General features: G+C 42.1%; 3 protein-coding genes across 5 annotated transcripts; 1 reads left to right on the top strand and 2 right to left on the bottom strand.

The window, feature by feature from the left end:
* Positions 1 to 316: 316 nt before the first annotated feature.
* On the bottom strand, positions 317 to 7,005 carry CHRNA9 (cholinergic receptor nicotinic alpha 9 subunit). Of its 2 annotated transcripts, none has more exons than XM_068188926.1 (5): positions 6,856 to 7,005; positions 4,552 to 4,697; positions 3,563 to 3,717; positions 2,362 to 2,894; positions 317 to 1,039 (listed from the first exon to the last, which is right to left on the bottom strand). In XM_068188926.1, exons 1-5 carry the CDS (start codon positions 6,923 to 6,925, stop codon positions 483 to 485), a joined length of 1,461 nt encoding a protein of 486 aa, XP_068045027.1. In that variant the 5' UTR covers positions 6,926 to 7,005; the 3' UTR covers positions 317 to 482. The 2 variants fall into 2 exon arrangements, with proteins under 2 accessions (XP_068045027.1, XP_068045028.1); XM_068188927.1 differs by having other exon boundaries at positions 2,464 to 2,894.
* A 9,615-nt stretch (positions 7,006 to 16,620) lies between these two features.
* Positions 16,621 to 18,439, bottom strand: LOC137473149 (uncharacterized). The gene is made up of 2 exons (XM_068188928.1): positions 18,316 to 18,439; positions 16,621 to 17,813 (listed from the first exon to the last, which is right to left on the bottom strand). The coding sequence occupies exons 1-2, from the start codon at positions 18,419 to 18,421 to the stop codon at positions 16,876 to 16,878; spliced, it is 1,044 nt and encodes a 347-aa protein (XP_068045029.1). The 5' UTR covers positions 18,422 to 18,439; the 3' UTR covers positions 16,621 to 16,875.
* Positions 18,440 to 18,595: 156 nt separating this feature from the next.
* Positions 18,596 to 23,507, top strand: LOC137473147 (uncharacterized). Of its 2 annotated transcripts, XM_068188924.1 has the most exons (3): positions 19,299 to 19,663; positions 20,123 to 20,979; positions 23,225 to 23,507. In XM_068188924.1, the coding sequence occupies exons 1-3, from the start codon at positions 19,501 to 19,503 to the stop codon at positions 23,249 to 23,251; spliced, it is 1,047 nt and encodes a 348-aa protein (XP_068045025.1). In that variant the 5' UTR covers positions 19,299 to 19,500; the 3' UTR covers positions 23,252 to 23,507. The 2 variants fall into 2 exon arrangements, 1 of the variants encoding a protein (XP_068045025.1); XR_010998625.1 differs by lacking the exons at positions 19,299 to 19,663; positions 23,225 to 23,507 and adding an exon at positions 18,596 to 18,706 and having other exon boundaries at positions 20,123 to 20,991.
* The last annotated feature ends 4,286 nt before the right edge of the window (positions 23,508 to 27,793 follow it).

The following is a 27,793-nucleotide window of genomic DNA, read 5'->3' as shown; positions in this document are numbered from 1 at the left end:
GAACAAAACCAGTACGTTTTCAAGTCAAGCTAAAATAAAAGAGAAAAAGGCAATGCCATGAAGGGATGGTCTCCAGAAAATGTCACCATTTCACAAATGCACTTTTTTTTTTTTCGCCTGGAAGAGAGAAAGGGCTGATCAAATTGCAAGGTGCAGAGATGCAGCCCTGTGAATGCACAACAACTCTCTGCTTGGCTGTGTGCTCCACTGCTGCAATAGTCTGGCCCAGACAGCCTGAAGTCATGGCCACCACCCACCAAGGTGGAACACTGACTGCTTATCCTGCAGTCTTATCAGCACACCCATACTAAAAGTCCTCAGTTTTCCAATGTCTCAACTCACTGTCACAGCCCACAGAATCAATTTGTTTATTGTTATGGAATGCAAGACAAAGATCTCAAAAGCACCCCTATCACAGAACTCTTCCTAAACAAATTAACATAGAATATTCAGATTTACAAAAGGAACATATTCATTTTCAGTTAAGCAGCTTTCCCAATGATCAGCACACTCATAAAAAACACCATGATAAAGAAAATCCACATGAAAAACCTGTCCATCACTTTTGCAACTTTTTTCCACTCAATTCCTTTGGCCCGGTTAGCTTTATGGTCTCTAACACAATTAGCAATATACTCGATATTTTTAATTAGCATTTTGTAACAAGAACAGCAATTAACAGTCTCCCTAACATTTTCACCATGAACTCCATAGCTTTTATTCCAATTTCCATTGAGCTTCTCCTTGAGATCGCTGTCATCATTCCTAATGGAAAGAGGACTCCTTATCTCTCTGTGCTTCCTCTGACACCCATCATCCCCCTCTAACCTACATTCTTCTTCCTTCTCTCTTTTCGGACTTGTGCAATTTTCACCCACATCATAAACAAAAAAGATTTTTGACATATAGTCCAAAATAACCACCTTGGCCCACTGCGGAACAGGCTTTGCTTCAGAGCCACAGTGATGGAGATTCATTATTATGATTGTCAATGCAGTGGAAGCTGTGATCATGGTCATAGTTGCTATGTAGTATTTCCCTAGAACACAAAATAAAATTATATTAAAGATGTTACTCTAATAAAAAAAAAATTGATGAGAAGTAACAGTGTGACAACATAGTGTTAAGCATAAATGCAAGAGAAATAAAACTTTAATCACCTTAATTCTCTTAGATCAGGATTCACCATTTAAAAACAAAGATAAAAGCCATTAAAATAAAATCTCATACTCATTACTGGCATGTCTTTATCAGATGAGTATGTGACTACTGCATTAGCATGATAAATATTTGCAAGTTAAAACCTCTGATTATTTGAAACACATCAATTCAGAAACCAGATCAAAAATGTTTCTCAAGAGCCTCGCTCTTTACATAGTATCTGCAAAATCTCCATGCCAATGGCTTCACATGGCACCTTGGAAATCCCATTTCCTCAGGTATTATGTGTGATGATCAGACTTTGTTTGAGCTATTGATGCACCCACACCAGCAGATCCGTGCTTTCACACTCAAAAATGTCAGTGAATTGGCAGACTTTGCTGGTATGCACAACCAGTGTGCTGCCAGCTCCGAGGTCAGAGCACAGAGCTGAAGAGAATACAAGCTGTGCTCCTCTGTCCTAGCTTTTGGCAACTGAAGTACACAGCTGAGCACCCAACCAACCTATGCAGAGAGGCAGCTCCCAGCCCTGCTCTGCAGCCTCTGCAGGAGAAGCAAGAGCTGACAGCAACAGCACAGGCAGGACATGCCACAGACAAGTGTGACTTGAGCTCAGTTTCATAGAGATTGGAATGGATGACAAAAGAGAGCGTGGGAATGGAGAAAACATGCTGAGCTAGGTTCCTTTCATTGCACATGAACTTTCCTGAACTCCCAGACATAAATTAAATTTCAGCATAATGAATTCCCAAGAACTATAATCCAATGTAGCAATTGTCAGATATTAAGTCAACTGTGAGTATGCCAGCCAGGCCATCCAACTGTCTGGATCAGACAGAAACGTATCTTGAAACAGTCTGACCTTGTGCTTATAGCTTTTGATTGTACTTCATGTGTTAGTTCTAAAATTGTTTTCCATTACCAGCTTTATTTCAAGATGTGATAGCATAATTCAAAATATCTAACTATATTTAATAAATATAAAACAGCTAGCTAATGTATAATTTAAAATAAACACAAAATAACTTCTAAAAACTGCAGCATACCTATACAGATTCCACACATATTTTAAGTACTTCACTATGTTTCAAAAATGTAGCAAATTTATCTTCCCAGAAATCACAAATTACATGAAGATTCCCTGAAATACAGCCCTGCCATTAATAAGGCATGCTTAAAGACAAAATGTGTAAAGCTCACCTATCAAAGGTACATTTTCAGATGGGGGCATGATCTCTGCAACCATCAGCTGGAACACAGTCAGTGCAAGAAGAACTGTAACACCCAGAGACACTTTCTCACCAGAGTCTGCAGGGAGATAGAATCCCAGAGGGGCCAGGAAAGAGATCAAAATGCAGGGAAGCAACAGATTAAATATGTAGAAAGAGGATTTCCTTTTCAAAATCAGCGTGAAGGTCACATCTGGATAAGGCTCAGAGCAGCAGCCATAAGTGATAACATTCTTAACTGCTGGCATACCATGAATCTCCCATTCCACATCTTCTATGAAGTCAGAGAGGTCACCACTATCAAGAGAATTGATGAGGTCTACCTGATTACCATTATAGGTCCAGGACCCAAAGGTAAGGTTGCACTGCTGACTGTCAAAAGGAAAATAAGACACATCCACTACACAAGAGCTCTTTGTGATAGCAGGTGCATCCCAAGTGATTTTTCCATCATATCTCAGCACTACATTAGTATTTACTGGTTCTGAAAAGTCATCATCAGCCCTAAAAGACAAAAAAATGGCAATCAGGATTGACGGACAAAAACTTAAGGGTGAGGGCCAGAGAAGGTGGGCAATGGGGAAGACCCTCCTTTCACACCATTAAAAGCATGCTTCTGAAATCATATTTACACTGAATTTTAGTAGGAACTTGCTATTAACCATTATTTACAGGTATGAATGCCCATGAATGCCAAACGACAGTGCTGCTAAATTATGTTGCATTTGTTGGCCATAGTTCCTTCAGATTTGCCCTCAAACAGAGCACGGTAGGATAAGAGTCCATTAAAAGATGAAAACAGTCTGCAGGTCATTATTGGCCTGGCAGAGCAGACAAGAAGTGCAGCCTTTATGTATCATCTTTTTGTGGACAATCTTCCAGAGTTCTCTAGGAGCCTCAGCAGAAAGCATTTCAGACAGCCAAGGTATTCAATTTCCAGTGCAGAGAAATTCAGAAAAGCTTTGTTGTGTAGCATAATTTTCAGATCTTGTCTATTGCAAATTTTGCTTTATTGCAAAATATTTAGATTATCAACAACAAATGTTAAGACAACAAACATACCCCTTGCTAAGGTAAGGTAGAGATGAAAGTTCAGACTCTGTAGACCAGTTACTCCTTTAACCCCATCCCTCCTTCAAATATGCAAGCTGATTTTCTCCAGCCACACTCACTTGTTATATAGGACAATATCTGGTCTCCAAACCAAATTGCTTGGAATCCTGATAGAATCCAACCCATCATATTTATCTTTGTCCCATCTGAGGTATGCATCATACCAGCTTTGTCGAATCCATAAGTAAGCTGACAAAATTTGGTTCCTTTCATCCTGCATAAAAATGTAGAAATATTTCTAGCTGAAGGTGACAAAATCACATCTTAGACACAGACAGCATTTGTGATATGGCTTTGATGTGGTGCTCAAAACAGGCCAGAATACAAACAGGCCACAAAATAATTCTCAGACAGTCATCTACTCTACATTGGTTTGCATTTCACTTGTGCAAACCTTCATCTCTCAGCACCTTCCCTAGTTCTAATCTCAGTATCTAATGCTCCCAGCTCTTCCTAATTTCCTTTTGTGAGCTTCAGAATAGCAAATAGCTAACAGATCCATGCTAAGAAATATTTGAGAGCTTGGTGAGGCCTTGAAATTATAATTCAGAAGTCACAAAAATAATCTTTCCTTCTCCTGCCAGACATATTTTCTTTTGCCTTAAAAGTGTATTTAAAAAAACATATTTATAAAAGTTACTGAAGGTTAATTTTAGGGATTTTATGTAGAAATTAGTTGCAACTTAGAAAAAGCATTTGCTGTATTTAAAACTCAGCAAAAGTTGCCTAAAGGGTGTGCTACCAACACCTAACTACAAAAGAAGTCTTAAAAATTCAGCAGCTCTAAGTCTCCGCACTTTTAATGAAAGCCTTAAATGATGCAACCAGAGAAGAATGTACAAAAAACTGGAGAACAGGACATACCCCCAGTCCCTCAGGCCACCCCTCTCCCTCTCCTGTGAGGAAGTTTTCTGAAGTCTGAAGTCGTCACAACAAAATGAAGGCTGCTTTTTCTACTTCAAACAAAAGGCTTACATTCCAAACAAAAGGTTTACATCTAGTATATACCTGTATATTTTTAGAAAAACAGAACTCTACTTTTACTCACCATGTCTTTAATTTGGGACAATGTGATCTGAAGGGTGACATTCAGTACTTTATCTGTGTCTTCCACTGGTCTCAGAGCATTGGAGTAGTCTTCAAACAGTTCATTAAACAGCATGTGAGCATATTTCCCTTTGGCTGATTCTACAGCTAGAAAACATGGACTTGTTCACTACATTAGATTATGCACTGAGCAGCATCAGAAAACACCTTCTTTTTACTGCTTCAAGCAGTATTTGCTATAACCATATTTATCATTCATATATGGTAAAATATCATTAGTTCAGATGCAGAAGACTGATGAAGTTATTCAAATAAAGACAGCATTCACCTGGAGCAAGTGAAGAGCTATCTTAAGTTTTTCACACCCACTGAAAAACACTCTGAATATAGTGATTCCTACATTTTTTGAAAGTAAACATAATTACTTTTATTTTACCAATGACTTTCCAATTACTTCCAGTCAGCAAGGTCTGAAATTACACTTACTCACAGGCTAATGGCTTTTGGTATGTCCCCAAATGCAGCACTGGCAAGATTCCTGCTAATTCCAGAATTTAGTCTTTTTCTTTTTAAAATACCACCTGTAAAATGTCTGAGCTGCTTTTTGTCACAAGCTGGCAATTGCTTAATGCGTGACTACATCTGTGCACCAACATCTTTCCCAAACTATGTATTTGGAGATGCTTCTTGCTATCCAAACTTAGATACTAAAGATAATTGACTGAAAGTTGTGGTTTTAAATGACACTTTTGCTGTTTCATAGTGTTTTGTACATCACAGTTTCTCTAGGCAGCCTCTTTACATAGATACACAAATTTGTGCAAGCAAAGGGCAAGGACAGCAGGACCACTCTGTTACAGCCCACCCCTGAAGGTGGAGTAACTGAGGTTCTTCTTAATAGATCCCTTGGGATGGATAAGAGTGAAACAACACTGAATTACTAGTTAGGTGTAAATACACATATTTATATATGGCAGGTTTATTTAAGATCAATTTGATGCAATGGTGTCACTGAAACTACAGGGAAAACAGAAACTCTCCAGCAATGTCTTTTCCATGTTAGAGAATTAGGCATTACTTTATTCTGGGCAGGATGTTCTTCCGGGCAGGATATATGGAATAGAAGTTATTTCATCCACACATGCCCGGGTTGTGCAGTGAAAATCATTCCATCGTACATGGTTTTTTACCAGACTTTTCACCTATTTATACATAAAAACCCCAAAACAAATCCCGTTCGCTCTTTTTAAATTACACAATTCTTAATGTTCAATCTTCTATTGGTTATTGATCCCTTCGCCTTCGATACTAGTTCGGACCTCATTCCTTGGTTCTCTTATCAACCTTTTCCCAGACCAAGTGTCTCCGGGGAGTAATGCCCCTTAATTTTCCTTTCTTTCCTGTGTACCTTCTGGCTACTCCCCGTCTGTAGATGTTAAACTCATCAGACCTCGCCCGGTGAAGTCTTTTGAAGACAAACTTCAATTCCCCTACCCTCGGGCAAAGGCGAGCAAACCCCTGACTAAAATTACAAAACAATTTTTCAAGTTGCATCAATTGCAACAATGGGAAAGAGGTACGTAGTCGTATCGGTTATTATCTATAGAAATGAAACAATATAAAAGCATAAATATTACACTTAAGAAAATACAGAAGAAAGAAAAAGAAAGAAAGGATAAGAGTAGATAATGGAGAGGACCGATATCACTAAACACGATAAAAAGTATTATCCCTTCTCACAGGATCGGCTTTTTATCGGTCTTCTCCCTTATCTGGTTCAAAGCCCAGCTTGTTGCTAAACAAAGGTTAATTTGTGCTGGTGATCTCTGGTGATGGGCGCTCACCGCTTTGCGCCTGCCTTCCTCCCTTTCGGCTGTGGGGAGCAATCCGGCCTCATCAGAGCACCCGCTGCTTTTGCAAATGGCCAATTGCTCGAGTCATTATCACTTCAGCACTCCACTCACTCACTGGCACCACTCGCGCAATGCCAGGTGGCAATTTGTAGGGAACAAGTGCTTTGGAGTGCATCTCTGGTGATTCACACCGACTTCCTGGACTAATTAAGAGTTCAAAGAAAATCTTCCTGACTGAAAAGATATCCCAACAAATCAAAACTTCCCGAAGAGCACTGCAATTCTCTTCTGGTCGTACATCATCATTTTGTCTATGCATCAGTGAGACAAAGTTAAACTAAACAGATTAAACACTTCTGGGGCTCAGCCATGTAGGGTACTTCAGGTCACAAGATCCTATCAGAATAAAATAAACTTCAGCGAAACATTTCACTAGCAAGCAGTAGTCTCACCTTTGAGTATCACTGCTGTGAACAGCAACCACAGAGAGAAGTAAAAGGAGGAGAGGCTCCTCATCTTCATTTCTGGACCTTAAATAAAACTGTTCACCCAAGGGCACAGAAGTGTTTACCACCATCCAAAACTATCCAAAAAAGTAAATCAAGTTGTACAGCAGCATCAAGGTGCTGATACTCTGATGCAGTTCCAGAAGAAGCTCGTTCATCCCTCAGCAGCTGCCAGTCCTGCAGCGATCGTGGGCTCCGTCCCTGCCGCCGCCTGGGGCTCTGCTCAACCCTCCCTCTCCCAGTAACCTGAGCGCTGCCTGCTCTCAAGCTAAGGCTGAGACAAAAACCAGCAGATTGGGTATCAGTGCAAAAATTGTATTCCATTGCATTTTTACTACAAATGCAAGATTTTGTCCAATTTATGACAAATTCTTTTCCAGTTCTCTGGAGGGCTTTGTTTTACTGCAATTATATTCGCAATAGCCCGCTCAGAAGCAGTTCTCTGGAATTTGTGGACCTTCACAAAAAAGTGATCTGACTCAGTATTTTAATAGGAATAGTAACACTGTACATCACACATCCAATATCACACAGGAAAAGAAAAAAAAAACCCAAAAACCACAGCCACTTCCACGATGATAAAACAAGGTTTTCATTACCAATGTGTTGCAACATGGAAGAGTTGCACCAAAGTCAGAAAACACATTTAATATTTTCAGTAGCCCAATATCACTGTGCAAACAAGAACTTCAAAAGGTGTAGACAACTTGAAGACCAGTACTCAGCACAGTAAATCAAGAGCAAAACTGGACTTTGCAGGTAAAATGCCATTTCCCTTATACAGTACAATTTTTCACAGGTAAACGTGATTTTAAAAATTACAGTTACTGGACCACACTTACATTTAGCCAAAAGAATTTCAGGAGAAAACTATGAATATGAAACAATACCTCATCTGGCCTTCCATCTCGCCATGACGGTCAGAACTTCAATAGCTCTGTCTATATTACTCATGTTTTCAAGTTAGCTTCCTAGTACCACAGACAATTTCTTTCAAGTTTCTCAGACAAGAGATTACTTCCTCCTCTCCACAGTCCAATCCATCCTTCCTGATACACTGCAGTCCATTCTGCCATACTTTTAGAACAGATAACAGAAAAGAGTCACTAAAACAGAAAGTGAAAATATAGAATGAGTTACCAGAAAAAAAAAAAAAAAAAAAGGTCCAGAATAGTCCTGATACACAGAGGACATAAAATATTGTTGCTTTACTCCTGCACAGTTTTTTGGCTAGAAGAAAAGTTATCCCTCCATACACATATACACATAATTTCTACACAGCAGCACTACAAGCAGTCACTAGCTAGTGTTTGGCTTTTGTGGGATTTATAAATCAATTGCCTTTATAGCTAGATTTACTAGGTAAGCAATAAATAATTTTGGTCAAAGCTCCTGTAATGAAATCCATCTCTGTAATTTCATTTGCTGAATTGTCAAAGGAGTAAAAAAGTAGAAAACTGTTTAGAAGTCAAAAAGGTCAGTCAAACAGCCCTTAGGCAGTATGTAATAACTTGCATTCTCTGTGGGGTGAAGGTATATGATGCTAGGGACAACAAATGTTGTGGACAAAAGACGAAAGATTTTTTTTATACAGTCAGATAAGTGCATTCTCAGGGGAAAATTTGAGTCTACAATAAATTTCCATTCTGTCACCAAGGAGCTACTGCATAACATCTCTTGTTCAAATCACAAGAGTGATGAGGGATACTGCTTTAAGATTAGAGTTGCTATAAACACTACTGGAACCAGGACTAGCCTTGCTCTGCCACAGGTTTGAGACAACCATGTGACCTGTTGCATCAGCAATACATACATGCCAAGCAGTGTGGAGTGGTGTACTTAAATTAAACATACAGACAGGTAAACATGAGCACACAGCTATATTAGATGTGTTTGTTACGTTTGAGACACTGCATTGATTGCACAGTGCTTGCAAAAGTAAACTAAAATACCTCCAAAAACTTTTTCAATATTGAAGACACAAGAAATTTAACAATGTTAGTATGACAGACCATTTGGCTTCTTTATGTTTGTTCACAAGATAGCTGATTTGTATTTTTAATCAAAATATCCCTACCGTATGTATTTTGTACAAATGCCGAACATTAACATTAATTTATCGTTGATGTGAGAGAGTCTTCTACAAACCCACACTTCCTCAGAACATAGTTTTTAAGTTTTGGCATGATCTAAGGCAGTACTAGCCCCAGATCAAACATCCCATTTAACTTTTGAATGAAGCTTAAATTTATAGTTAAAGAATTGTCTTTCTTTATAGTAAAAAGTTCTGCTACCAAATGAGAAATTAATACAAGATACGAAGCCGCTTACAAAGATAATTTAAAAAGAGTCGCGGTGTTTGGGAGCTGGAATGAAGCCGTGAACCACTCCCAGAACGAGAGCCGTTCCCAGCAGCGTTCCCAGGGATGCTGCCGGAGTCCCTCTGCCAGCAGATGGCCCTGTCACCCAGCCTACTGATCCAGCCGGAGAGACGAGGCGGCTTATCGCACAAAAATCACATCGCATTACAGCCCACTTCCACCCGTTCCGCAGATTATTTGCCTTACATTTGATGTAAGTCACAGTGAGACAAGATGTTCTTTTAAGAAGAGAGATAAGCAGAAGGAGCAAAGCCGTTTGGTGGCTGAATCCGGGGTCTTTCCGGACGCCCTGCTCGGCAGGAGCAGAGCTGAGCAACCCTCGGGGGTTCCGAGGCAGCGAATTCCAGCCATGGAACTCAGGGCTGCGAGTCGGTACAAAACCTCTTCTGGAGCACAGGCTGCTTCTGCTGGTGTGGAGAGTGGGTGAGGTCCATGGCACAATATCCAACCCTGCTCCCACGTATTTTGTTCAAGCATTTGACTTCGTGGGAATGGGTCTGGGCTATTAACAGAGCTATTAGCACTCAGTGGGACAAGAGTGGACCATTCATTGGTGCACTGAGCATGTACACCACTCCCATAACACATGTAACTTTTTGTGCTTCTAGACACACATATACTGTTATACATCATCAAAAATATAAATAGGACTGACTGAAGTGGAGATTACATAGGTCTCTTTCATATTAAAACGTACAAAGTTAGATATTTATCTTAGCCAAACTATAAGTAATGTAGGTAAGTGTAAAAACATATTTAGAATTTTGTTCTTTCAATCCTTTTTCTCCTGCATAAAATAATAACTTGCACTTGAGCCTAAGGTTTTCACATGTATATTTTCAGAATTTTACCCTTGGATTCTTACCCCTTTTTTTGCATAAAAACCATTAAGAGTTTTCAAGACTTCAACTGGAAAAGCTGCAAATACTGTACTATCACAGGCCTCAAGGCCGTCTGTACCATTTATAATCCATCCCTCCATCAGAGAACAATAAAGAAGAACAGATTGGTTTCTAAGCACAGTTTGTAAGAAATGTCTCACAGTCTGCTTCTACTTGCCTTCCTGCCAATTTTTCCCCACAGAAGCTGTTGCATTCACTTTCTTCACAGCATTTGCTACTGAATATTATCTTGTGATAGGGTCACGCAGCACACTAACTGTTCAGAGTCAGACTTCTCTCCTTAGACTAACTGGTCTTAACAGCATGGGTAACAACAGCTCTGGAGAACACAGCACTTCATTTAGATGCTACATGTTTCTCTCCACCTCATGTTTTCTCACCCACCTACTGCCTCCTCCTTCCTTCTCTCTAAAAATCCCCTACCACTCGAAACCAACATACTCATTCATATTTTCTTCCACCCTGCTGTACACACAGAAGATAGGAAATACATTAGGAGAGTTCACAATTCTAGCTCATGAGCTAATGTAGAATATTAGCCACATTTTCCAGAGGTGGGAAATCCTCATTTGAATGTTACAGTTCTGGTGTTTTCTGAATATCAATTTTTTTGGTTTCACTTACACAGGCAGCTCTGCCAACCACCTCCCAGACCCTGAAGAGAAACTTTCTGAACCTAGAAGGCCAGTATTACAAGATATGATCTAATATGGAGCAGGTTACCCCTTTTCCACAATGCTTACAAGCTCATTAGTATTTTGTCCATCAGTATCTGGCAGGGCTAAGGACAAAGCTAGTTAATCATTTTAGGTATCAGAAAGCTGTTTATACACAGCTCTTTCTCATTGGGATAATTTCCAGCTTTGTAGTATGCCTTTGAATGGCCAATTGCAGAATCTGTGCTCTGTACAAAGGCAACCTCTGGGCCTAGACACAAATCCCAAGTTTGCTCTGATAGGCAGCCTGATGCTCCAAACCAAACTGAATTAGAGAAAAATTTCTACACCGTTACAAGTGTCCTGACAGACTCAAACATCTTCCTCCTGATGATCACTGTTGAGCCATGGAAGGCAGCACACTACCTCAGCTTTTGGAGTAGAGGGAAGTCTCCCAGCTCTCATTGCAGGCTGAAGACAGCTCTAGGTGCCCAGGTTGTATGCATATCACAAAAAAACCCCAGACATTAAACCGATGTCTGAAGAGGTGAGACTGAAAGGCAGCAGTTTAGACACTAACTCAAAAACTGAAGTTTCACCTCTCCAAAATTGAGCGATTGATAGGAATACCCCTTTAAAACACTACCAAAACTCATCATGACCACAGGGGTACCTGCATAGAGGGTTTAGCATTTCCTGAAAATATATGCTTTCCTGGTAAACTCACATCCACCTTGTGACAAAAAATATGACACAACTACATGGAGGAGGACACAACTCTAAACTACCACAATGCATTTAGGCCCTAACAAACCTCTCTACGGGATAAAACAAGCAGCAACTACTCATCTCTGAGGGAAAAGAACTTTTGATAAATCAGGGGTTTAGCTACCGAAACATCTTGTGGTACATGGGCACTGACATTCTTTAAAATGTCATAGCATGGACACACCTACATTATGCTATGTGTAATATGCAATATATGTTATAAAATAATTCATGTTAAATGAAATTTAAAACCACAGCATCTTGTGTACTAAAACCAGTGTCGGGCAACAAGCAAGCCAAGAGATAGAAATCCAAAAAGACAATGTCTCCAGAAATGCATATTCCAAGGGATTTCTCGTCTGACAAGACCCCAGCAGGAGGCATTCTGATAGGCATCATCAGAAGCTTATCCCGGAGATTTTCACCGGACAGGATTCCAGCAATCTTCACCGGTTCTGGGAAAGCTGATAATATGTTAAAGAAGTCCCCCTTCCAAAGCCCGAGAGACTGTATAAAAATGAACCCCTTTGAACTGACCCTCAGAGACCCACGGGGACTTTGGTGCAATACAGACCAAGTCCTAAGTCTCCCCAACACTGATCGCCTGGCTCGGAGTCGAATTGCTTGTGGCTTTCCTTTTTTTTCCAAATTTATACTTTGATCATTTAATAAATTTCTTTAATTATTAAATCAGAGCATTCATTTATAACATATGGTTTAAGAAAAAATATTTCCTCCTGAGCAAAACGTTGTAGTAAACCTGCTGATTTATTCAAACTCTGCAGCTACACTCATTCTAGCACAAGAGAGTCATTTATATCTTAGGAACAAAGCACCACCATTTCAGCTGAATACAGCATCCCTTTCCTGAAGTATCTGTAAGCACAGTGGCTAGTTAAGAAAGGCTGTATTCATACTGTCAATTTTCATCTGCAAAATTCCAAGCAATTGTCCAAAAAAACATTATATTGTTTTCTTCTTTTCAACCCATAACAAATGTATTGAGATGAAGTACTTCTAGGGGGAAAAATAATTTGAAGTGTTAATACAGGGAGTCAGCATCAAGGAACATCTTTTCTTTGGCTGAGTGAGCTGAAAAAGCTTATTTTGCCAATAAAGACATAGGATTCACCATCTAAAAATGTTGGCCTACAACACTGACCTGAATCTTACAGGCTTAAGTAGCTGCTATTTTTCAAGTACTGTGGAAGGTGCACAGAATATTCTTAGTTGGAATGGACCCACAAGGTGATAAGAGGTATAAAAGCTGTTAAGGCAAAAAAAAAAGTGTTTTGACATTAAATAACTACTACAACCACATATCATATCTGATTGGTTTTTGTGCTTTGGAAAACATTTGCTCCTTGCTTGCCAACAATTGGCAGGGGGCTGTGAAGTATCTTTGCCAATTGCTCAGCTGCCTTTAGCTTAAGGAATTGCATTTTATTTTGAAAGAGAACCAAAATGCTGGACAAAATGCAAGAGGGACTAGTGCAGTTTATAGCTAACAGGGCTATGAGAAGTCAGACTATCCTACAATCATCCTGCAGTTATTGTAGCTTTTGGGAAATGTATATAAAAGTACAAGAACCAGTTCCTCAAACTAGTAGCAAAGAGTTAGTATAAGAGCATTCCTAGAACATGGAACAATTTTAACAACAAATTCCATATTGGCTTTACTCCTGGGCTCTAACAAAAGGAGCATATTACGTTGCCATATGAGACAGCTGTTTCTTATCCAATGACTGAGGTAAGGTCTACACTGGAGTCTGATGGATAATTGATTTGTTCTTGGTGGGAAGCTATACATAAAGAAAAACCTATGGTACACATTGTTCTGTAATTCTTTCTCTTCTGACGGTATTTCAAGGCAACAGAGGTAGCTGGTATGGTTAAGCAGCACATTGCTGTGAATACACAGCCAACCTCAGAAAGCCAGACAGCAATACATTATGACATCTCACTGGGAGAGATGGTTCAGTGAGTAATTGGTGCATTTGGCACTATGCTAATGCTTCTAGCCAAGCTTGCATCACAACCTGTCAACATTCACCTATCTTGACTGAAAAACATTGCTTTTCTTTTTGATATCTTAAAATACTTGTTTCAAATTCTATACAGTTTCAAAGTCTGCAACATTAGAAATTACAAACCTCCTGAGGAGGAATGACTTAAGAATATGAAAGGAAACACCTTCAACAGAAAGCACAAGCAGGGTAAGCAGAGCACTGGTATGCTGTGCCCAGCATTCTGCTACTACAGCTGCTGAATGTCAGTGTCCTCCTTGCTACGGGGAGAAATGACCAGGTGTCTTCAATGTACAGGTAACATCACAACTGATGGATACACATATCTGACAGCAAGTAGAAGGAAGAAGTCAAGGCAACAAAGACTTCTAAGTAGATATGTGAAAGCCACTTTGAAGATGCTTCAAGTAGCAAATCGATGGAACCCCTCAGTTTACAAGGGTTCTCTTTTCCTAGCTACATTTCATCCAGGTATTGGTTACAGAAAAGAAACAAATATGGGAGACAAAATTGCTTGCCTTAGCAGTCTCAAAAATTCTTCTCAGCATTTTTTATATCACAAATAATTTTCCATACAACCACTGTAAAGAAAACCCTAAGAGGTTTAAAGGCATTTGACTATTTATTCTTCATTTTCTGGACTTGTATCTTGTATCCTTGTATCAAAGGACACTGAATGCTGCTTAGTCAGACTAGCAGAGGATGCTTTCATTCTGCAAGCAAGAAATACTCATGGATCCTAGTGTGAAACCTGGCAGATATCTGATTTTGTTATTTACTTCATTTTTAGTAGATATGAAAACAAATACTTTCAAATTTCATCTCTTTCAGGATTATGAATTCTAAGGTACAATTAAAAATTTTAAATGTTAGCTGTATAAGGACATAAAATTTACAGTTGTTTGATTAGTACTGAAGTAATGAGCAGGCCACATTACTTCTGTCATTCTAAGTATTTGATATAAGGATCACAATCAAAATGGAATCAAATGCATACCAACCAGGTGTAGAAGAAAAATTTCTGATCTTTTTAATGAATAAAAACCCTAGGCGCAGATATGTAAACCAGAAAAGGAACCTCAAAGGTAAAGCCTCCCTGAAAAACAATGTTAGAAAATTGGTAAAAATAGATGAGGAAAAGGCTGAAGTACTCAACAAATTTTTGCTTCAGTCTCTAATATCAGCCTTTCTTCCCACACCTCTTGAGCAGGTGGACAGCAGGATGGGGAGTGGGGAAGCAGAGCGCTTGTAAGAGAAGATCAAGTTTATGACCACCTGAAGAACCTGCACTCACAGAAGTCTATGGGACCTGATGCGATGAATCTCAGAGTCTTGAGAGAATTGGCTGATATACTTGCTAAGCCACATTCTATGAAATTTGAAAAGTCATGGCAGTCAGGTGAAGTCCCAGATGACTGGAAAAAGGGAAATATTGTACCCATCTTTAAAAAGGGTAGAAAGGAAGACCCTGGAAACTACCAACCTGTCAGGCTCACCTCTGTGCCTGGGGAAATCATGGAACAGATTCTCTTAGAAGCTGTGCTAGGGCATGTGGAGAGCAGGGAGGTGATTTGAGGGAGCCAGCACAGCTTCACCAAGGACAAGTCCTGCCCAACCAAGCCGGTGGCCTTCTACAATTGAGTGACTGCCTCAGGGTACAAGGGAAGGGCTACAGACATAATTTATCTGGATTTCTGTAAAGACTTTGACATAGTCCCCCACAACATCCTTCTCTCTAAATTGGAAAGAGATGGATTTGATGGGTGGACTGTCACAACCACAGGGTAGTGGTCAATGGCTCAGAGTCTCAGTATCTGCTCAGCCTAAAAAGCAGCAGCAACTGGTGGGCACCTCAGAATGACTCCTGGGGAGATGCTACATTTGCTCAGCTCTATTCACACTTAAGATTTCATGCACAGAAATGGAATTACTGTGCAAACAAGCAATTCAAGTGAACAAAAGAAAGAAATGAAAAATACATTTTAGCTGATATCACTGATACCAGCATAACCGCAGAAGTGTTGCTGCACCCTACATGGACAGGCTGCATTTCAACTAAAAACAAAAAGTCTCAGAATTCATGGCTGATCATCCACATGGAGACCAAGCCAGCATTCAATTTCAGCTAGCTACCATCTTTCTGTTCCCCATAATTTTGTTAGAGAAGGGTATAGTGCAGAGCAAGATACAAAACCACCCTGTTGAGCTATAATCATAGTACAGGATTGAAGCAGTGTTAGTTATAAGGGTGATCTAAAAGGCTTGCTCACCACAGTTCTCAGACAGAGGACTGTCTGACTCAACAACTCCTGTCCCCATCCAGCCATATGATGAAAAATATTTTCCACCAGAGGCTATCAAAGTACTACAAATGCTATTAACACCAAAATTAGAAACATTCAAGCCATTGTACTTTATGGTTATGGTTGAAAACTCAATTTTAAAAAGTAACTTAAAATTCAGGAAAAAAGCAGGTCAAATTAAGGCCAGGAAGTATCACGTCCTAAGGAAATCATTAACTGTTAGGTGAGCCATGTGCTATTTTTGTTATTTAAAATACTGATTAAGCTAATTATGCTCACAGGGAATTGAATCTAGAAGATTAGATTAAATCTTTTCAGATTTTGATGAAAAGTTACTATCACCCTTTTAAATAGTAAAAGGTATTATTTTGAACATTTTATGATGGTCAACATTTTAATAAAATCATCTTTTGGTGTCTGTTATTTGTCTAATAATGTAGCTTATACTTTCCTTTTCACCTTAGTGAAATGTTAGTGTTAAAACATGTAGAGCTGTGCCAAAATATAATACCATTTAACTACTTCCTCTTTAGAACTAGTTCCTTAAAAGCTTATTTTTTCTTTGAGAGCAAAGAATGACAAACGAACTTTTCTCAGTTTGTCATTCTTTGCTCTCCAAGCCAAGATTATGATTTCTGAGTAAAGAGCAGCAATAGTACTAGTAGGCAGAAATCGTTTTTAAAAAGGCAATATTTATTATCTCAAGATAATAAAGATACTATACAAGATAAAAATGCAGTCTATGCACAAAGGTTTGACATTCCCCCTACCTTCAAATACAGACAGAACAAACAAGTTCTGGGTGAATTTAGGATCACCCCACTGTGATGTAGAAAATTAATTTCAGGTGTTAATACTAAATTCCTGTCAAAGGCTAGAAACTATACAGCTAAATTTGACTCTACATAAAGAAGATGATTCCTTAGCTTCTATTCTGTTCGTCTCCTTGGTAAGAATCTTCCTGGGATCATACAGGGCCATCTTGCCAGGCGAGTGACATCTTCCCCGGGATACCCGCAGCGCGCAGCAGTGACAGCAGTCCCCAGCCAGAAGGAATGCACGCCGTACTGCTCCGGGGACAGTCCCAGCAGGCACAGGGCACGTCTGAGAACCGCCAGGAACTCCCGCTTCGTTACAGTCCTGAAGTCCGAGTGCACAAAGAGCGGCCCTTCCTGCCGTGGACGAGCTGTCAAATAGCTCCGGAGGGCCAGAACAGGGCACACCCATGGTTCTCCAGACAGCGCTAGGCTGATGACATGTCTCTCCTGATCCACAGGAGAATAAGGCAGAAAAAGCAGCACTTTCCTCTCCATCAGCTGGAGGTCACTCAGGTACAGCAGCTCAGGCTGCAGTACATTACGGTGCTTTGCCACCATCTCTCCTATTCGAAGTGCCCCAAAAAAAGCTACAGTAAATAATGCACGAAACAGTAAGCATTCATAGTGAGTTACGCACGCAGACTCCAGAACTCCTAAGAGAGATCGCAACATCTCAATTGTTACAGGCAAATATTTATCCCTCAGGATACCCGCTCGACGTTTCAACCCTGTCACCATGCAATAGGTTATAGGATCTTCCAGAGGATCAGAGTTACCAGTCAATTTTGATAAATAAGAAAGTGCTGCCATGTATATGAGTGTCTTCGAGGAGGAATCATTAGATTCCACAGCCAAAAATCCTCTAATTTGCTCCACTGGAATTGGCCAGGCTGCAGGCATTCCCATGCTTTCCCTGAAGACAAGGAATTTCTTCAGTCCTTCGAGGTAGGCTTGCCAGAGCCTACTATCCCCCGAGTGCTCCAGCAACGACAAAGTCTTCAGAGGCCAAGGTCCCAAGGAATGCTTCTGATGATTACTGGTGTCGCTTTCTGCGAGAGAAGATCCACATTAGCACATGGTGATAAGAGGCATAAGCATACTGCTTAAACGGCAATAAAGGCTCCCGTACTCCCGAGTGTATCAGACCTCCAGATAACGCTGTGAGTTTATCTGATAGACCGCTCTCACACAGGTGCACCAGAGATATTTTTCAAATGAGAAACAAGCAACATATCAGGTCCGTTTCAGGCACTGGATGTGGTAACACTCTGTGAATTTACAAGGTTGTGGAGTAGTAATGGAGAAGACAAATATAAAACAATTTTTAAACCAAGGGACGGCTTGCAGAAGCAACCGCAACAAAGGTCAGACAGCACACTCCCTCCAGTAGATAACATTATTTCCCAGCCCAGGAGGGAGAACTCTGTCGACACCTCCCTCCAAACCCCCCAAGAACCCGAACAAAACCAAGGAGCTGCCCGGTAAGAGGCACGGCCGCCAGCGGTGCGGCGCCCCTCGGCAGCGCCCGGCCCGGCCCCGGCCCGCACTTACCGCTCCGCGGTGCTTCTGGGCTGCGAGGCGGGGAGGTGGCTCTCTGCCCAGCAAGGCTCGGCTCCAGCCACTCCATACCCGGCTCCCGGGCCAGCAGTGCCAGCATGTCCCAGAAGAGCGTGGCGGCGGGCACGGCCGGAGCGCGGGCAGTGCAGGCCATGGCAGGAGGACGAGCAGCCGCTGCCCCGGACGGAGACTGCCAGAGCCGAGCCCTGGGGGCCTTTTATCGAGCGCCCTCCTCGGAAGAGCCCCGGAGGTCCGAGCGCTGCCCTGGGCCATTGGGTGGAGGATGGGAAGCCAGGCGCGGCCTGAGAACTGAAAGGTGTGAAACGGCCTGGACTTCATTACGTCCTCTGACAGAGTCTGAAATGTGACCGGATTTAGCGATAAGGTTAAAAAGGAGAGAAATGTACTTGTGTTACTTCCCAATTATTCTCCTGGGCTCTGCAAGATGTGATTTCCAGGTTTGGTAGAGAATAGCTCAGGGCACCTGGCTCTGTTCTGAATTACTCAACAACCTTCCTTCGCTGTTAAGTACAAGCGACGCACTGAGATGCTTTTGCACAGTTCAACAAAACAGCTGCTTTTCCACACTAGCTATCTCAGAAAAATCCTAAGAAAAACCAAAGCTACCAGGCTGCTTAGCCGACAACTTGAGCTTTTGGTCTCCCTTTGCAGAAAGCTGTACAGGGATCCCGGCGGCCGCCTTCCCTAGGAGCTTCCACCCCCTCAAGATTTGAGTATGACTCCTGGCCGTCATAGGGACCTGTACTGCGTTTGTAACTCCCCTTGCTGCCGGCTCTTTCCTTTTAGTAACAAAATGGCACAGGTTTGTGGCAGAGGCATACAGACTGGGCCACCCGCGGACACATTCTCCGCTCCTTCCTTAGCCCTCAGCTGCAGCACAATGGAGGCGATAACGGGCCGCTTAAGCAGTCCCCAGGTACTGGAAGTCTCGCCCTCCAGGGAACTCCCCCGCAGATCCGTGGGCAGAGGGCGGAGGAGGCAGGATGGGGGGACCCCGCTTGGACCCTCAGGCACAGGCTCGGATTGAGCCGCGGAAGGACACGTAAGGGGGCGTTCCAATTTGGATAGGAGGGCCAGGGTATAAAAGGGCAGCACGGTAGCACCGTCGAGGAGTTGCTGTTTCGTGCTTCTCACTGTGTGGCTGCTGTGTTGTTGGTGATGCAGAGAACAGCTGAGCTGCCTGCTGCCCCTTCACCCTTCTGGTCGTTGCTGGCGCTGCTGCGGCGGGAGCCCGGCATGGGGTGGCTGCCGTGTTGTCCGGGCGACTGCACCGGATCGTGTGGTACCAGTGGACTGGAGGCTGGCAGCGGGGAAGGAGCTGGTAACTGTGCCCTTGGTGGGACAGGGAGGGGCAGTCGGCAGCTGAGTGGTGGGGGAGGTGGGTAGAGTCCTGCCGGGTTCTTCCATGGGGTCTGACCACACTATTGGAAGACTTCTGAGATCTCTCAATACATTGTTACTTTGTGGTGCCTTTGTCACTCCCGGCCACTCGTGCCCACTGACGGAGGTCTGAGGTCGCAGAAACCTTGCAATAGGGCGTCAGATCTGTCACTAGGCTTGAGATGTTGCTTTAAAGAGACAAATAGGTGGAGGGTTATGGGTTTTGAGAATGTAATTCTCCTCCTGTGTTCTGGGTGTTGGAAACTCTGCAGATGAGAGTCATAAGAATGCATGGGACAGGATTTTTTTCTGAAAAGTTCAAGTAAAGGCTAAAGCATGTTGAAAGGGAGGGAAATACCTGCTTTTGCTTGCCATTTCTAACATGGTTTTCTTTCAGCAGATAAGCTCAGCCAGGATCCTGAGAAGCATTCCTTGGGCCCTTGGCCTCTGAAGGCTCTGCTATTACTGGAGGACTCAAGAGAGAGACACTTATGGCAAGTCTACCATGAAGGCCTGAAAAACTTCCTTTCCTTTAGAGAAGGCATGGCTCTGTCTGCAGTCTGGCCAATTCCAGTTGAACAAATTAGAGAGTTTCTGGTCGCCATGGAGTCCCAGGACCTGCCTCCCACAAAAATAATAATGTATATGGAAGGACTGTCCTTCATCTCCAGAATGGTAGATCATCCCGATCCTCTTCCAGATCCTCTTGTCTGTTACATGATGTCAAGGCTGAAACAGAGGACTAGCCGTTCAAATGATGAATACTTTCCTGTAACAATTGAAGTGTTAAGATCTCTCCTGGGAACTCTGGAGTCTGTGTGCAGTTCTCCTTATGAGTGTATGTTGTTCCGTGCCATTTTTACTGTAGCTTTTTTTGGTGTACTCCATATAGAAGAGATGGTGGCAAATCACCAAAATATAGCACAGCCAGACCTCCTGTACTTGAGTGACCTCCAGCTGACAGAAGGACGTGCAACCCTTTCTCTGCACCCATCCCACGCGGGCCAACAGAGGTGTTTGATCCAACTGAGACTACGTAAAGAGATGTGGGTGTGTCCAGTTGAAGCTCTCCGTATCTACATGGCAGCACGGCCACGAGGAGAGGGCCCTCTCTTTGTGCACTCAAATAGTATGGCTGTGACAAAGAGGGAGTTCCTCACTGTCTTCCGCTGTGGTCTTAGGTTTGCTGGACTTCCTCCAAACCAGTATGCAGTGCATTCCTTCTGGCTGGGGAACCCTAACAGGAGAATCTCATGGGTATCCCCACAAAGTGGGGCAAGAATGGAATGGAATGGAATGGAATGGAATGGAATAGAATAGAATAGAATAGAATAGAATAGAATAGAATAGAATAGAATAGAATAGAATAGAATAGAATAGAATGGCAGGGTGGCGGTGAAGATTCTGAGAAAGGCATTCTTCTGTCTATCTGTTGCACTTTCATAGTAGAAGGTATCTTCTGCAATGCACAAATTTTATACTTTTTACAGGCTAAATTTTTAGTGCTCTGTAAAGCTAGAGAGAAGGGGAGGAAAAAGTGGAAGGTGACCACCTGTGGTGGTTTTGAGAATGAAGTGTCATGGGTTTAAAATTGGGACTTGGGGGGCACATGGTATTCAGCACGTTTGTTCTAATTGCACTTTGACCTTGTGTAAACTTACATTAAATGGTGTTTTCTTTCAAGAACTTCTCCAAGTTGTTGGGGTTTTTTTACACCCTGGTAAAAGGCCATTCCTTGCAGTGGTGACAATGTAACTTGATACAAGCCTGCACTCTTTTTACGGTCTAGTGTGATGAGAAGTAAAGCTAACTGACAGCTGGTGATAATGTGACACCAACAGTGAAGTTACTCCATTGTCCAAATTGCAGTTCCATTACAGCTGCATCCAACCTCACCTGTCACTGATGTAGTCTCAGTCTCCTTACCTACAGAAGCCTTCCCCTTGACAATTCTTAGTATCCTTCACTGATCCTTCTTGAAAGGATGTATCAAACCTGGATACTGTTCAAAAGTAGCCTTTAATTGAAGGCTGGCTGACACATCAAAGTTGGCCCTGGTCAGTTCAAAAGTGGCAGAGGACATAAAGAGATAAATAACACTCACTCTGTAATTGATGCACTAGTAATTTATGACTTTTAACACAGATTAAATGACTAGTGTCGGAGAAGCATGATCATAACAAGGTTGAGTGTCACTTTCATACATAAGTGTGTTTGAAGAAATGGAATCCTGTGTAGTGCTTTGCATCAGTGTGTTCAGGTCACAACTGAACAAGGTGACAACTGGATGTTCAGAAAACAGCCAGCATCATACTTCACTGCAGTCCTGCAGCTAGTTTCCAAGAGGATCTTTAGTTAGAGGAAGCTCACTTTGCAGAAACAGCTGTGATAGCAGACAACAATCCGTTAATTCCCTGGCACACAAGGTAGCTCCCTTTCTACAGCTTTACTACAAGCTGTAGTCCCAGTCATCTTGCTCATATTCATGAATGTGAATCTGGATCCCCCGACATGGTCATCAGGGAGCCTTGATCAGGTTCCAGTATGCGTTGATGAATTACCTGAGGGCCGGCAGCCTTTTGGACACTTTCAGTCAACTGATCCACAGAAGTTACTACAGCAATTGGATCACCTATCTTCAGGGGAACTCAACCCCACAGCCCAATAGGTGGCTTTTTGGGTGAGGGACCAGGGAGCTCTTGCTTCTTGTCATTAAGAAAACCCCAGGTCCCCAGTTGCCCTCAGCTTCTGTTTCTGTTAGCATTAATCACTCTCCCCATGTAAGGTAGACTCTCCACATGTATTTAGTTTCAGACTCTTTCTGAGTGTTTCTTATAATTTAGCCAATTCAATAAGAGTAAAAGGCATTTCTTTGGTAATTATGAGAGGGAAAGCATCGTTAGTTCCTTTATATTGATATTCTGTTTTAATTAACAACCATAATTTTTTCATATCCAGTTGGCACAGTGAGATGCTTTGAACTTAAACCAGTGTACCGTGAGTATCACCTCCTGACCTGTTGCTATAAGGCTGGAAGTTTCATTTGGGGCTTTTCTTTATACAGCCCAAGTGAACACAGCTTTTTTGGCAGGTGTTTCCGGCAGAGAAAGAAAACAGGTCCCTGTGGTTAAGCCACATAGCATACTTGAGTTTATTCACCAATCGGCACCAAACACAAGAAACTCCCCCACCTTATCTGAGCCCCTGTGAAAAAGCTCCAGAACCAGAAGAGTATTTTAACACCCACCACTAACCTCTGCACTTAATGTCACTCAAAGAAGGTAGCTTAAAAAATCCCAAACCCACAATCCATTTACTTCGTTTTCTGCAACAGTGGCTGCAAAAGCTGGGCGAGGGCAGTGGTGCATCAGGAGCTGCCAGCAGCTCTCACAAGCCAGGAAAAGCTTCCCAACCTTCCCCAGCCTCTAGAGCACATCCCCATTACTGGATTTGCTCATCCTAACCTAAGTGGAAGTGTCACTACCTATCTCCTTTCCATCAGGGAGATGGGAAAAATAAAGACCTCTGAAGACTCCTGGAGGAAAACTAAGCAACAAAATTAAGCTGCAAAATCCAGTGATGCAACACATGGTAATACTCCCACAGGCAGAGTGCAGCCAAGCCCAGTGTGAGTGCAGAAAACAAATGGAGGCTTCCTGGGCCAAAGGTTCAGGAGCATGCCTGCCATTACACCTCTAACCATACTGTAAGCACTGATGCAAGTCCAGATTTTTTTCTTTTTTTCACAAAATTTCCCCACCTTGTCCTGCAGAAGCCAGTAATAATATTTTTATTGCTCTTTTTGTGTCTACAAACCCTGAAGAAGGGATCTGGGTGACCAGCCATTTTAATTGGCACCTGAATTGAATATATCATCTCAAACACTCAGTCTCCCATTTCTGCCAGCAGTCTCTTCCCTTTGCAGTTCTCCTGGGCTGACCCAGTGTGCTACCTTTGAGTCAGACTGAGACAGCCGAGATCATGGAGAAGCCTGTAGGCACATGATTTGTGACCATAATGTTTCAAAAACACTTGATTTTCCTACTACATGTGCACAGAGGCAGCTTTGTTTTGGCAGTGCATCTTCCTCAAACTGCTCCTCACCCACCATCCAGAAGCAGGGTGTTCCTCTGGCTAAAAGCACGGGCACATAAATTAATTAAATTGACAGTGTGACTTTACAATATGTCATTTATTCCACATAACTACCCATGCATACACACTCAGACTCAGCAAAACATATGGCAAAAAGGTGTAAATTACTTCACACTTCATCAAAGAGCAAGAGCATTTACCCAGAGGTTTGTAACCACGCAGTTTTTTCCACAATAATCTCTGCCTCTAATCCAGTCCAGATTGTATCCTTTGAGGGAATTAGGTCCCTGGCAAAGCTAAAGCTTTTACACTTCCTCTAATTGAATTATCTGTCTCTATTTTGGGGTGCCATATTTCTGTTCTGTGGTATAGGATAAAAAAGACCTTAACTCCTTTTTAAATGGCTCCCACTGAATAGGATCTATTATCTCCTGTTAAGTGGGAGATAAAAGAGCCCAGCAGCCAAATATTTATTAGTGCAGAACTCAGACTTTCACAGAGCTGTCCAGTCATTTACATGATGGTATGTCTTCTCATCCTAGGTAAGAACCAGCACTTAAAATTCAAAAGAGAAGTAAGATGACACAGTCAAGAGTCTTATCTCCAGACTTGGAGATGTACACTTGCAATTGATCAGGCTAAGTCAGAAACTTCCAGATCACTTTAATTTATGTCAAACTGACGATTTTTCATCACTTTGAACCCAGAGTCATCTCATCATTTCCAATGGCATTTATCTCTGAAGGAGGGTTGACAAATGCTGAGAATGCCAGTGATAAACTTTTCAGTGAAATACTTTTTGTTCTGAAATCATCATCTAGAAAAGACTCCAGGAGACATTTAATGTAAGGACTTTTGAATGTTAAACTGGGAGAATACTATTTGCACTAGGAGGATATGCTGGAGACCACAGAACAGGGAAGGTGCTCAGTAGCCAGAGCCCTGTGACTGCTGTTAGTAACTTTTGGTGTAGATAAGAAAATTGTCAAAATAAATATAAGTTATAAGTACATACTAGGCATACTTATAATAAAAACCATTCCCACATCCTAGCAGCAGCTCAGCACAGTGATCTACAGATGCATGCAGTAAGGGAGAGGGAAGTTCATCTGCTATCAAAGGAGGGACTCTGCATCTGAGAGCTGTCCCTTCTCTTCTCTCATTACAGACTTCTGATAAAAGAACAGGAGCACACCCTAATCTCTCCAAAGATTTTATGTAGCAAACATCGGCACACAGGCAGCAGAGGCCTCCCTATTTCACTGCAGTTTCTTATGTGTATGGACCTCAGAGGACAAGACCTAGTCCTTTCTAGATCTAGGTCTTGTCCTCCTTTTCTCCTCAATGAAGGGGATAAGGACACCAGGGTGAGACCTCAGCTCCTCCATAAAGGTACTATGGACTAAATTATTGCTTGAACTGTGGGTATTACACCCACTGCAGCAGTTTCAGCTCTCTTCCCCCAGAACCTCAAGTAAAATTACCAAGTGTTTAGCCAGGTAAAAGGAATAGTATTTCATTTTGATAATTCAGCTGGCATACTCTTCTGTAATGAGACCACATCAAAAAGTAAAACTGCAGTCTCATGTGGTTGTTTTCAGAGTAGATGAGCCAGAACCTCTCTCCATGCTGCAGCTCACTAAACCTGTGCCAAGTTTAGTAATTTCCATTCCCTTCAGGACAGAGGGACAAGCTGGGTGATTGCCCAAACACTGTGTGCCACGTTGTGAAAGATTTTAAAGTCTTAACCTTAATGAGTAACTGGTGAACAATTCTTCATTTAAATGGTTAGACTTATAACACATCTGCTAAAAATCCAAGAGCCAACAAATTTCACTGTTAATTCAGTATTAAAATGTACTCTGGGTTTCTCTCTGGATGTAATTCCAGCTGCTAAGTTAACAGGGACTCTTTTATGAGGGAAGATAGCTAAAGAGGGAGGGCTTACCCAATGTATTTGCATCAGGCTGTGCCTTCACACTGCACATGCCTCACACCCCATCTATGTCCCTGTCTCAATAAATCCTAAATCTGACATCAAGTCATCACAACTGACTTTATGCCCCACACAACAGGAAAGCTCTGAAGTGGCTGCTGTCAGATTAAATGCCTCAAATCTACAGGGCAGAATATCCCTGTCTTGATCTTGATGCAGAAGTTGAACTCCAAAGATTTAGGCCCATATACTTATCTCTGTCTCTAATTCCTCTGTTTTATTTGATCCTACATCAAATATACATGATCATAGCTTTATGCTGCTTTCTTGCACAGTCATTCCTGGCAGTTATATTTCTGTTTCTGGTGAGGAAAAAAGAAATTTTAAAGTGCAATTAACTTCAGAAAGACAAACAATAGCTGTGACAAGTGCCTCCATCCCTCTTGATGGCATTGTAATATAAAATAAGGTGTAGATGCAAGTAGAAATCTGTTATATGTGTGCTCACAGTTTCAATAGCAGTGTCTCAATTGTGTATTATGTTGTGGAATATGGTGTTTGGAAAGATTTTTCCCTAGGGATCAGACTAAGCACAAAAATAAGGTGATCACTCTACTCCTCTCAATTCCTAAGAAAACAAGGCTGATGTGGTTGCTTTCTGCTTGTTTTCTCTGCAATAGCCTGTTCATGAATTGGCAAATTTCAATGAAATTCAATGGAGGAGCAAAAACCTCAGAGATACTCAGGTATTAAAAATGTCATGGAAATGTGAAAAAGCTGTCATCTGCATTGGACTCATCCACCTTTGAGACACAGATCCCTGGGAAACACAGCTTCACCTATTCTGCTGTGACATAGAGACACCACAGCAGCAGTAGTTGTGTCAGGATTCACCAGACCCATGTCAGAAAAGGCAGGGAGGGTTGCAGATGCTGTGCTGTGGTCTGTGACAGTATCTGTAGACAAGGGTGGAATGAATCTCCCCACCTTCAGATGTCACAGTATGGACACCTATGGCTGAGCAAGTTGCTTAGACTCCTTTTACAGTTGAGACCAAGCAATACATTTTTCTGGGGCATGGTTCACCTTACCAATGTCTGGAACAGACTAAGGGAATCACATGCCAGAAGTACCTATTTATGTCTGCTATGCTTCTGAGTTTGCTTTTTGGGAGAGTGGGTGGGAAGCAGAAGCAGACTCCTGCCCACACTGCTTCACATCTGCAAATGGCTGGCGCTGATGGAGCCCATGAGAACACTTCTGCAAGCAGAGGATAGAGCACAGCCCATGACCACATTGCCAACAGCTGTTGATTGTTAACCTCACTTTCTTCAACTCTGCTAATGCTTTTTTTCCCCGACAATACTTCTGCAGCGTTACACGGATGGACACACATTGAAATACCACCTGGTGGGCAAGCAGCTCTGCTCTAAGCTATGCTCAGAGTGAAGTTGTGCCAAAAGCAAACTCTGCAAAAACCCATTGGTATGTAGAGCTCATATTCCAAGGGGACCCTGTGCCACCAGAAGCCACTTGGTCCCTCTAACACCTGCAGGACTTCATAGGAGATTGCCAGTCCCTCAGCACATGCTCTGAAGGCTTTCTTTCTGTGTCCCTTTATCTTAGGCACAAGGTGATTTTTACTCCGATCGCTCAGCTGGCAAATGAGACCTTTGCATGCTTGTCAGGCTGCTTCTCAGCAAACCTGGGCAGCAAATCCATAGCTCCAGTCCCAGCAGAGTGAAAAGCTTCTAAGTAAGAGGCAAAACTTGTTTTGGATGAGGCTGTATCTTGGAAACCTTTTCTTTAGCAACACAAGGTCACAACCTTTTCTTTAGCAACCCAAAGCCTTGGGTTTCCCTACCAGTTCTATAACGTTTGTATTAAATATGCAGGCTCCAAAGCACCAAGGAAAATATCAGCAATTTCACTGCCACACACACAACTGTACCCTGGTTGCTACCACTTGGTGTCACTGGCTGTCATAGTTCTTGTGCCATTCCACACCCCAGGGCGTTCAGAGGTATCCTGTCCTCTCTC

Source organism: Anomalospiza imberbis, chromosome 4, assembly GCF_031753505.1.
Source record: "Anomalospiza imberbis isolate Cuckoo-Finch-1a 21T00152 chromosome 4, ASM3175350v1, whole genome shotgun sequence".
NCBI classification, from domain to species: Eukaryota; Metazoa; Chordata; class Aves; order Passeriformes; family Viduidae; genus Anomalospiza; species Anomalospiza imberbis.
This window is presented reverse-complemented; position numbering and strand designations above follow the sequence as displayed.